The sequence below is a fragment of the Sinocyclocheilus anshuiensis genome, unplaced genomic scaffold (genome assembly GCF_001515605.1).
Source record: "Sinocyclocheilus anshuiensis isolate Anshui unplaced genomic scaffold, SAMN03320099.WGS_v1.1 scaffold364, whole genome shotgun sequence".
Classification (NCBI taxonomy): Eukaryota; Metazoa; Chordata; class Actinopteri; order Cypriniformes; family Cyprinidae; genus Sinocyclocheilus; species Sinocyclocheilus anshuiensis.
In genome coordinates this window covers 607,743-619,987 of record NW_015555735.1, presented here as the reverse complement: position 1 = coordinate 619,987, position 12,245 = coordinate 607,743, and the positions used below count along the sequence as shown (strand labels likewise).

Genomic DNA, 12,245 nt, shown 5'->3' with positions numbered 1-12,245 from the left:
AAGATGCAGTTTATTTCTTTATCCGAACAGATTTGAAGAAATTTAGCCATTAAATCACTTGCTCACCAGTGGATCCTCTGCAGTGAATGGGTGCCGTCAGAATGAGAGTCAAAAGAGCTGATAAAAACATCACAATAATCCATAAGTGATCAACATGACGCCGGCCCATTATTTAAAGTCTTGTGAAGCGAAAAAGCTGCACGTTTGTAATAAACAAATACATCATGATGTTTTTAATTTAAAATTCAAGTCCTCCATTCATAATCTTGCTTTCTCCACTGGAGAAAGTCGTCTTGTCTGAATCAGGAGAGAAATCAAGATCTTGAGCACAGATCAAGCAAAGCACTGTTTAATTACAAGTGAAAACAATTCAATATGTTTGTGGATTTTGATACAAAGGAAGCTTTATTATGGATTATGGGCTCATCCTTCAAGTTCCTAATGATGGATTTGTTTGTTACACACAGCTTTTCATTTCACAAGACATTAATGGACTGGAATCATGTGGATTATTTGTGATGTTTTTATGAGCTGTTTGGACTCTCATTCTGATGGCACCCATTCACTGCAAAGGACCCACTGGTGAGCAAGTGATGAATGCTAAATGCTTCACTTGCTAATTCTAATTCTTGCTAATTCTCCAAATCTGTTCTGATAAAGAAACAAATAATCTACATCTTGCATGGCCCAAGGGTGAGTAAGTTTTCATTTTTGGGTAAACATTTCCATTAATACTGATGTCCGCTGAACAGTCTTTCATACAGATCAGTTTGAGAAGAACTTTAGCTCATTTGTTCATACAGTCCAGATGCCAGAGGATATCCTCATCACCATATGTTATGGCTATAATGAGATACTTTCCTGCAGTGATGTGTTTTGTCTTGATCAAACTTTCAATCCTAATTTATGCCACAAGTCTAACTTTCATCTAACTAACTTTCATGCATGTCTGCAGTGCATTCTTCAAATAGTTACCTGGACCTATGGTGGTAAGCCTGGGGTTATTTGTGACCTCCTGATGTATTTGCTATATGGCTTCTTCTTTTAAACCTTTCAACTCCTGCAAAGACTAACAACAGTGAGTTGCACCTCAACAAAAATGTATAGATGTGAAGTAATTGTGTAAATGATATTAAGCACTAAAGGTGATGTTAAAAAGTGCTGTTTGACAAAGAGATTAATTTGGGTCAGTCGTATAATCTGTTTTCTGATTTCATGAATCATATCTTCTTTGACTATCAATTACTTTGCAATGACGATCAGCTCACATTTAGAGTCAAATGATACAGGTCTGTGTATTTAGTGTATCTATGCTCAGTTACTCTTAAAGAGACCCCACATTCAACCTTGAATTTGTTTATGTGATTCTTTATTTGTTGTTTCTGGACTATATCACAAGGATTTGGCAAAGACATTTTCTCTTTAAAATGCAAAATTATTTAGATAAACATCTGTATCAATATAATTTTTTGTTTTACTTATTTACAGTATATCTTGTGTTTTCATTTAATCTAAGCCTTTATATATGTACAGTGTGTCAAATCAGCTACTGCACCAAAAAAAAAAAATCTTAATCAGTCCTTTCCTCTTGCTTTTAGCAACAATATTTAGCCGTTCTTAAAAGAAGATAAATTTAATTGATTTGCAGGATATGCCTTTTTAATGGTTTCCAACCGACCGGAATCATTTGTTCTTATTTTAAGCAAAAATACTGATTAAGAAAATGATTTTTACAGAGTATCAGATGACAGGATCTGTATACTTATACTGTACATCAGTTAAATTGAAGGCACTGTATAACCTGATGTCATTTGAATTTATCTTCTTTTATCATCTTCTCATATTCATTATTACTTCTTTTTATTCTCACACAACTTTAAATAAGCTTTTAAGTGCTTTATATATAATTTGACTGTTATTGAGGAACTGAAAGTGTTGCTGCTTTGCACACTGCTGGTGTTTCACTAAATAAAACCATTATTATTTCCTCAGCCTTATTCAAAACAAATTCGTCAAAATATGTTCAGTTTTATACCTCTACCTTTTGTACTTCACAAAAGGCATTTATTAGATATTTGTCCAATAAGGAATGTATATCACTTTTAGTCCTGGATTTTTCTGTTTGGCATGGATTTGAACTGTCTGCTGGATGTATTTTCCATGCATGAATCACATAATTCATGTTCTTCCTCAGTCCTTGCCATGAAAGCTCTGAATCTGAAGAAGACTTACGGCAGAAAGACTGATAAATGGGATGAAATAGCTGGCTGTGGGGTTAAGGCCTTGATCTCTTCTTCCTCTGCAGTTAAGACATTTATCTCCATCTCACACACAATAGTTAATATTTCAATTTTCCGTAGAATTTAATTACGTTTATTATGACAGTCAGTAAGCTGTTCTTTACCCTGTTTGATGAGACAGCAAAGATCAGTCTCATACTCAAGAGGTCTATTTTTGCATAAAATCCTCAAATTTATGTCATAAATTGGTTAATTCATAAGCCACTCTTCACAGTTCACTTGGTTAAAGTGGCATCATCGGATACTCTGAACAGAAGATGTGGCAATATCTCATGACAACATGTCTTCCACATGCATAGGACAGATACATCCGGATAAATCCCTGTCTCTGCTGACACTCAATTTTCATTTATTCTGTAGGGGTCAGTACTGGTTGTCCTTGGTAGTGGAGGTGTTTATGTCACTGGAGTGGTCGTGCATTGAGCTCCTGCGGGGCAGCTTTGGCCGACAGCGCAGCAGAGCGAGAAGTTCACGGGACACGCTGCTGGAAAAGGCTGTGTAGATCCATGGGTTCGTACAGGAGTTCAGACTGGCTAACAGCATCAGGATAGTGAAAGCCACTCCTGAGAATGAGGGAGGAAGAGAAATCAAATCAATTTCAAGTCAGTTATTGTAGAGGTCAAGTTATTGTCCTTATTTAAGGGTTACTACTAATATAAACCACATTAGAGACAGTGACTCCTTGAAATGTGCTGATCTAAGAGAAATTTCAAAACTCAACTAAAACTGTATACTTTGGCAAATGCTCGCCAAGCTAGCAGAGAATGTTTTTAGAATTTTGGCTTAGGTTCTGGCAGGGTTCTTTTAAAGTTATGTTCCAGTAATGTTAATAGAGTGTTCGTTCAAAGTTATCGGGTCTTTAATAATGTTACTGTAACAGATTACAGTTACATTAATTTTGTATTTAAATTACGTAATTCTGTTGCATGTAACTATACTTCCCAACATTGTTTATACATCCTTTATGGGGCGTTTTTCTGAAAATTATAGTTGGATGTTCATAATTTTTTTTTAAATGTTACTACTAACTAGTTTCAAATGGTTTGGAGAAAATTCAAAAGTAACATTCCCATAATGTTTGCAAAAAAATTTAATTGAACATTCTCTTAATGTTTTTCTAAGTTTCACATCAAAAACATTTCTGAAACATTTATGAACTGGACGGTTTGAACATTCTGAGAACATTCAGAAATAACATTTTCCAACATCAATGGAAACGTTAGCAAAACATTCTTAGAACATATTTTATTACCTGGGGCCACTCTCAATGACTAAACATTTATACTTGAACTATTCTCTGAATTATTGACTAAACCAGCAATACGAAATGCTGTATAATAGGAAATGCTGTATAATAATCTTAAGGACATCTATAATGTCACTTTTATCATGATTTACGGTAGTGATACACTGCCTCAAAAATTAAATAAATAAATAACAGCTTTGCTGTCACAAGAATAATTTACATTTTAAAATATATTAAAATAGAAAACAGTTATTTCAATTTGTAATCATATTTTACAATATCAATGTTTTTACTGCATTTTACTGTACCGCATAAGAGACTTCTTTCAACCCCTTTTATAACCTATTTAAAAAATCTTACCAACCCCTTACACTTTAAACTGGAATAGGAAATAAAGGAATGCATCCAAGCAGGGATTTATAATGACAAAAAATACATTATAATTTAAGTTTCCATTGTTGGAAATGCAGTAAGAAAATCTCTTACACTAAACAGTTTATATGACATTCAACTGTTCAATCAATGGCAATTTGTTGCCCATTTGGCTGCAAGAATTGTGTGGCTGCATTGGCTGCATTGTGTGTTAGCAGCTCTCAGTGGCCTGTGGTGAGAGATATCAACATCTGGTTAGTGATGGAAGAGCAGCAGGGGATGGAAATAGGTTATTTATTGGTGTGAAGAAATGGCCTTTAAATATTGGGTGGTGGTGACTGCAGCAACAGAGGTGGCCTGGGGTGGAGTCAAATTCCCGGCCTGATTTACTGTCCCAGTCCGCCACTGCTCGTAAGCAAAAGACTTTTGACGAACAAGCTAGCATGGAAACGAGCAATTAATTCGCTTTCATTATTTGTTCGAAAAACTGATTCGTTCTCGAGCAATACGGCGCTACTTTATGCACGCACAACGGGTCCCAAATTTAGAACATTGAGCATCTATCAAAGAGCTGATGAATTGAATCGGGTATGTTACATAAGGAAGATATCCAGCATGTGCAGTGTTGAGAATCACTGCTTTCTAATCTCGAGCACTCATTTATTGAGAGAAAGCCTCTCTTAATGGAAATCTAGTTTATAAACCAACACCATATGGGACGTTTAACAGAAGTAATTTAAAAGCTTTGTATGAAGTGAATCACCAGTGATACTCAAGCAGCCTATGAAATATTAAGTGCAAGTGAAACACCATAATTTGTACAAACATTCACAAGATGTCAAAAGCCATCTGCAGGTCAGCGGCAAGAAGCAACTTTACACGTGTACGTTCATAATGTGAGAGATTTGTTCATCATTGCAGTTTTTGTGGAGCTTTGTGGGAATTGTTTGATGTATGAATGCAGAACCTTTTTCATGTCATTAAGACATTAGCTTGGAAAGATTGCTATGCAGGTGCTTAATGGTCAGACCAGAAGATTCTCAAGGCTGAGAAGTTTTAGGTTTGGTTTATGCACAGTGTACTCTTTCTTCAATAAGATTGACTTCCTGGGAACTGTATCAGCTGGTGGAAGGAAAGATCTGCACATTAGAGAATTCCTCTCCTGAAATAGAGCTTTAACTGACCAAAACCCCTTGGCCAGGTCAAAGAGCATAATCTCACCAAACAAGCATTATGATACATGTCATGCAGGGGATCCGCCTCCTCTCAAATGATTGTCACCCCAGAATATCATGTTTTATCTCAAGAAAACAAAAGTCCTTTTTCCAGAACAGCTGAGACATTTCGGTAGTGCTGCAGGAATGAGTCCTTAAACCTGGAAACGAGTTAGCATTTTTGCACTTCCGTTTGTATCGTGCTGAAGTCAGTTGGGTTTTTAAGTGGGTTAAATGCCTGAAATAAGTTTGGTGGTTAACACAAGCTCAGGATGTTTCGATGTTTTATTCTATGACACAAAATACATCAGCAGTATCCCACTTGTTATTTTTAAAAGCTCTTCAAAAAGGCATTTGCTAACAATTGGCTAAATGGGACAACAGAGGTTTTCGGGGACTTTAAACATCACACCAAACTGTATCTACTCACTAGTCCACTTTCACAGCCTCATTGTGTTTATACTCAACTCGAACTTTCCATTGTAGATTTTTAATTAAGATTGAAAGAGTCAGAAGCTTAATGTTGATGACATTGAAGTTATGCGATCGTTGGTCATATATAGCCTATTACTTCTGGTGATTGTATTTAGGCTTTAAAATTCATAAAAGTTCTGTTTATTTGTGAAGATTATCTTGATGAAAGAGTGTTGATCTAATATTAAAAAAAAAACTATAGTAAATCACATCAATTATTTACTTTTAAACTGCAACCACTAGTGGTAATTCTTAACTAATGTGTTAACATTTATGTATTTTTTTATAAGGTGAAAGGGAAAACTGGGATTACAGACACAAATGGAATGCACAGACACCAGGAGTACCTGACAAACGGTGATAATAAAGGTAGGAAGCAGAAACACAGCTATAGTCATCCAGGTGACATACGCTTTTAGTCCCCAAGGCTCAGCAAAATTCCCCCAGCACTCAAACACCCTTGGAGAGACCTCTGACCTGGAGAAAATAAACACCTGTAGGGAAAACAGCATTGGGAAAATGTCAAATATTTCCTTTTGTGTTTCATGGAATAAATAGCAGCATATAGGTTTGGAATGACTTTGATGGGGAACAATTAATGGCAAATTGCTTTTTCACAGTCAGATTTAGATACATTTGTTTATTCATTGGACAAGGTTTTAGAAATGTTGCATTACATTACTTCCAGTAGATCCTCTGTAGTGAATGGGTGCCATCAGAATGAGGTTTCAAACAGATGATAAAAAAAAAAACATTAATCCACAAGTAATTGACACGACTTCACTCTATCAGTTATCGTCTTGTGAAGAGAAAGCAAACAAGCAATTTTATGGATTATGGATTATTGGCTAGGATAAAGTTGAAATGTGTTAATGATGGATTTATTTATTACAAACATGCAGCTTTTCACTGTTAGACGTTAATTAATGGACTGGAGTCTTATTGATTTTTATCAGCTGTTTTCAATCTCATTCTGACGGCACCCATTCACTTTCAGCAAATCTTAATTTTTGGGTGATCTGTTTCTTCAAAAATGTATATTCACTGACTCATACTTCCTAACATTCTAAGTGTAGTAAACCTTACATTGTATTTACAACTAGTACCTGTGGCACACTGAGAACAAGGGCTAGACCCCAGGCTACCATGATGGGTGTATTCCAGCATGAAACTGCCCCTCCTTTGTAAGCCTGCAGGGGGCAGCAGATGGCATTATGGCGGTCCACTGTCATAGCAACAATCATGTAAGAGGATGCAAACATTCCCACAATCTGCAGATATTTGACTGAGCGGCACAGCACATCAGGACCTTGAAATCTCTCTGTGATATCCCATACTAGCTGTGGGAGCACCTGCAAAACATTAGTGTACTGCTGTTGACAAGTCACTTAAAAGACAAAATGCTACACTAAGCATTAGACAAAGTTCAGCTCACCTGAAAAAACGCCACCACAAGATCTGCAACACACAGATTTACCATAAATAGGTGCATGGGTGCGTTGTATTTGCGCCGCCTCAGCAGAACCCACAGTACAAAACCGTTCCCTAGTGTTGTGAGAGCGAGAACCAGACCCAGAATGCCAATCTCAGCTTTAGCCAGAGATATGTCCCGCACCCTGACCGGATCGGGCGTCTGAGTGGGGTTTATTGAGTTGTTTTGAAACACCAACCAGAAGTATGAGCCTCCTTTGAAAGTACTGTTAAGTCCAGTATGCTCAGAGAATGAGGAGGAGAAGTTAGACCATGCAACGGTTGCATGGAGGGATCCTTCCCAACCTACCGCCTCTGAGAAGGTCTCCATGCCTGTAAGAAAAAAAGCATGATTGTCACAAAAAGATGAGAATCAGCATATTAGAATAATTTCTGAAGGACCCTTGAGACAAAAAAATGGCTTTGCCATCACAGGAATAAATTACTTTTTAACAGTTTATTTAAATTGTTATATTTTGCAATATTACAATTGTTACTATATTTTTGATCAAATAAATGCAACCATTGTGACTTTCAAAAACATTACAAATCGCAATTATAACAACCTTTTGACCTTTAGTGTAACATGGCCATCGCACATTGCATTGAAACTCTCATCATTAATCTTGTTTTATGATTTGAACTTTTGCCACTCAGTTTAGCAATTTCACAGACACACAAAAAGCAAGCAAACAAATCTGCTTCCTCTTCCACTCTTTAATTCCCCATGGCTGCAGTTTTTTCCCCCCAAAATGCATCTGTCAAGTCCTCTCTTTTTGTTTTCTTTTCTACATTTTCCCTGACTTGATATGACTCCTACTATCCTACCCAGCTTAGTCCATCACATTTGCTTCCCTTTATCTCTCTCATCCACAATTGACTCAGTCCTCCTCCTTCCTCCTCCCTCTGTTTTTCCGTTGCCCATTCCTTTACCCCATTCTCTCTGTCTGTTATCAACTGCTCCTTGATCCCAGTAAAATGTGGCTTATTTTCTTAACTATGCAAATAAATAGTACAAATAAAAATATAAGTTGAAAAAATGAAACTGACAGTTTGAGAAAGAATGGTAGCATGGGACGTTGGGTTAAATAAAAATAACGTTGGGTTAAATAAAGAGAGGAGGTGGGGTACAGGGCATGGGACGAGAACACACAAAAGAGAATTAACTAGAAAAGGTCTTACATACCAATGCAAAGACTGTCCATATATGAAAGAAATGCTGTGTTAAATTGAAATTGCCTTATTACAGGCATTATGCTGTTTTGTGAAACTGATGTCATCTTCCTTATCCAATCATATTTGACTCAACATATTAAAAATGGTAACTAATTATACATTTTTCAGACAAATTTATCCAAAGTGATTTATCCAGTGCTTCTTTTACAGCAGCAGCTCCCCGTTCTAAAAATACTTGTAATTTTAATGAGAAAATAATGTAAAATATTACAGTGAAACCTGTTAACTAAGTTATCTGACCAAATATGAACAACAAAAATTTAATTTATTTATTAAATTAGATTAAACAGGTTTTTATTAGATTATACAATTAATTAGCTTTTAATATGAAATTGTATATGAATATTTTATTTTTTGTAAGTGAAAGAGCCCCCTGTTCATGTACAAACTTAGTAGTAGACACACTCACACACACATATATACACACACATGCACATATACACATTTCTGACAGGTTTTTATAGTGTGGAACAAAGACACAATGGTGATTCATTTCATTATGGACTGGCTAAACCTCGATACTTGCTATCTAATTCTTGTTCATTCATTTCATTATACTGGTGAAATTAATCATATATCATAGTCCTATCTCAAAACAGAGCCTATTATATTATACAGTTTCTGTACAGTATTATACACTTTTAGCCTGTCCATCTCTTTTTCATGTCTTTGACATTTCCATTTGTTTCCCTTCCTTTATGTTTCTAATTCAATCTCTCGCTTTCTGAAAGACCATTGTTTCCCGCAATCACCTCATCTTAAATCAATGAGGTTTCTTTACACTGAGTGTGAGCAGTATGTCTCTCTGTATAATTATCTGGGCTTTAGTGTTAATATATACAATACTTCTTAACCTGTCTTCCACCTTCCCACACACAAGTTTAAAACTTTCTGACAGAAAATCAATTACAGAATAGATAGATAGATAGATAGATTCAGATATGATCAGTGAACTGAAATACATTTTTATATTTAACTTATTATCTCTTAATTAATACCCAAGATCTCTATATTTCATTCTTTTTCAGCAAATATAAATAGTACAATTGTGAAACTCTTGCTTTTTACAGAATGAGTTTTTAAATGCCTTTCGCTGTGGCTTTCCAGGTCCAATCATAAATAAAAGCGAGTGTCCCTGTCACAGCAGTGTTTGAGGTCATTCTCTGAAGCAGCTGATGCATGAGCTGTTCAGTTTACCCTTGCTTTGTCATTTTCTACCTTTCCCTGAATCCCTTTCCCTCTGAGGAATCCACTAATATGGTGCAGCAGAAATGTTGGCCTAGACTAAATATAGTTGATGATACAGAAAAAGCACTTCGCTTTTGCAAGCTGCGTTTTATGCATAATATTTGAAAGTGTTTTAAACATGGATAGACAACAAAGGACAAATCACCTCAGGTTGCTTCAGTATGATTGGCCATGAAATATTTATGCAGCAAGTTGTGTTTTATTAAATGTATTAAAGTCTGGTTTATGCAATTGGAAAGGCTTTTTGAAAATGGTCATTGAAAGGAAGTGTGGAGGTCAAACTAACTATTATTTGAGCATGGAATTAATATTAGGTTTGCAATGTTTGTAAAAAAATAAAAATAAAAAAATAAAAATAAAAATAAAAATATATATATATAATTGTGTGAGTTGTTTACATTCTTTTTTTTTAAATAGTCTACCAATTAACGTCATTATAATGAAAAAAAAAAAAAAAAAAAAAAAAAAAAAAAAAAAAAAAAAAAATATATATATATATATATATAATTTTGTACTTTGATCAGCGTTAGGATCATTGTAATAGTAGACAATAATTTATAACAATGGGATTTGCATCCTTTAAATGGGACATAAAAGTTTACCATATTTATTTCAAAAATGAGGAAAATAAAAACAATTTGGGAGGGAATCAGTATACTTTTGCACTTCAAAGAGTCTGGAATTAAAATATTTCCCATTATATATTAATGTATTTTAAGACGCTTCTTTTTTTTTTTTTTGCACACATGTAAGTGTGTCTAAGCTTCGCATGATTAATGAAATCAGCTAACCTTTTTTTTCCCTCTTGTTTTAGCTATTGTTTTTCCCTTCTATACTAACAAAGATAATAAAGACGTTTGACAATAAACATATTTAAATGAAAAGTAATTGAAAGAGGAATTGAATTGGACTTCCAGTTGAATGCCCAGAATGTAGATCATAATAATTGCTCGAAATGGTGAGCGTCTAGAAAACTGGTCAGGTTGCATAATAGTTGAGTGCGTCATTAAAAATTAAATTTCTTTCCAAGATTTTTTTCATTAGTTTTGTCCTCCAATGGCTTATGCAATTACAAATGAATTTTCCAGGTCATGGATGCCTGCCCTGTTTCATAGTATAACAGTATTCAGCACCTTATTAATTTAATCAGTTGCACACTAAAATATTGCGTCAGCATGTGTCCAAAACCTCCCTTTTGGATTTCAACAGCTTCTCACTCTTGATAAGAACATTAACTTCCAAATTCAAAGACCTGAAACCATCTTAAGGAACCTCCTGCAGGGTGAAGGTTTTCAGAAAGTTGACAGAAACCATAAGAACTAGATTAATATGCCATGATAAAATAAAAATAGTACATGACCTTTGACTTCTTTATTGCACTGCTTCATCTTCTTTCATTCTTTAATACTAAATCTCACCTTCACTGACACAAGAGCTACATGAACCAAAAAGGTGATCCTCATGGCCTCTTACAGTAAAAAAGTAAGAGACTCTTACTTTTTGCAGAAGTCAAAACTAGAAATAGCCATGCAGTTTATTAAATTTAACATTCTCCATATTCTGAGAAATTAATTAGTTAAGAGGCATTATTCTCATACAGTGACTACATAACAAGCCTGCATGAGCAAAATTCATCAGTCTTGCACGAAATGTAAATAAAGTATTTGCTTTGTTTCCACATTTTAGGTTTATTTGGTTGTGTAAGGGAAAGTCTTTTCACCACTTTTAAAAACCGTTTTGAATTACTTAAACATGTTGTGTTTTATGAGGACTCTCTTTAGTCATTTGACTTTTATACTGTACAAAATTTTGATTCTATACCCTATTCCTAACTACATTTAAAAAAAAACATTTAGTATGATTTATAAATGGTCTTTTCAGGGTTTTAATAAATTTCAGGTTTTACTATCATTGTGGGCACAAGGTATAAACAAACATACATTCCATGTAGCATCTCAAATAATGCGAGTTAAAGGTGTCATATGATGCGATTTAAATTTTTCCTTTCTCTTTGGAGTGTTACAAGCTCTTGGTGCATAAAGAAAATCTGTAAAGTTGCAAAGACTAAAGTCTCAAATCCAAAGAGATATCCTTTATAAATGTTAAGAGTTAACCACGCCTACCTAAAACACCTCGTTTAAACACGCCCCCACATGTCTACGTCACTGTGTGGGAAGATTTGCATAACGCCGCCCAAATGTTCACGCAAAGAAAGAAGGCTTAACTTTTATTCTCGCTGTAGTATTGTTGCCGCCGCCATGTCGTGAAGGCGCTGTGTTTCGTTGTGAAAGCGAAACTACTTTGTTTGGCCTTCCAAAAGAGGACGATATCTGCTTCGTCATGCCTAGAGCTGATCCGTGCTGGTCACTGAGGAAATACATCAACTTCGCGCTGTGGATCGCCGGATCGGCTTTCACCGTGGATGAAGCGGAGTCCAGCCCGGGGTCGTCACATGTGGTTGCCGCAAGCCCGCCGGCCGCGCCGTTCTCAAGCCCACCGGCCTCCACTCACTCTAGGCCGCCGCCCGTGCTCACTCTAGCCTCCGGCCTCCACTCACTCTAACCCGCCGTGTGTGACACTGTGTTTCGTTGTGAAGGCGAAACTACTTTGTTTGGCCTTCCAAAAGAGGACACGACTAGAAATAAGTGGTTCTTTAAGTTGTATTTACAACACTGTTCCAGAACA

At 35.7% G+C, this 12,245-nt stretch overlaps 1 protein-coding gene across 1 annotated transcript in view; it reads right to left on the bottom strand.

The window, feature by feature from the left end:
* Positions 1 to 1,522: 1,522 nt before the first annotated feature.
* LOC107673055 (vasopressin V2 receptor-like) overlaps positions 1,523 to 12,245 on the bottom strand; it is a 12,064-nt gene continuing 1,341 nt past the window's right edge. Inside the window, exons 2-6 of the mRNA XM_016466492.1 lie at positions 7,042 to 7,409; positions 6,713 to 6,958; positions 5,954 to 6,100; positions 2,952 to 2,997; positions 1,523 to 2,863 (exon numbers count right to left, since the gene is read on the bottom strand). Of these exons, the coding sequence (XP_016321978.1) occupies positions 2,664 to 2,863; positions 2,952 to 2,997; positions 5,954 to 6,100; positions 6,713 to 6,958; positions 7,042 to 7,407 (1,005 nt within the window). The 5' untranslated portion in view covers positions 7,408 to 7,409 and the 3' untranslated portion in view covers positions 1,523 to 2,663. The remainder of the gene's footprint in view (positions 2,864 to 2,951; positions 2,998 to 5,953; positions 6,101 to 6,712; positions 6,959 to 7,041; positions 7,410 to 12,245) is intronic.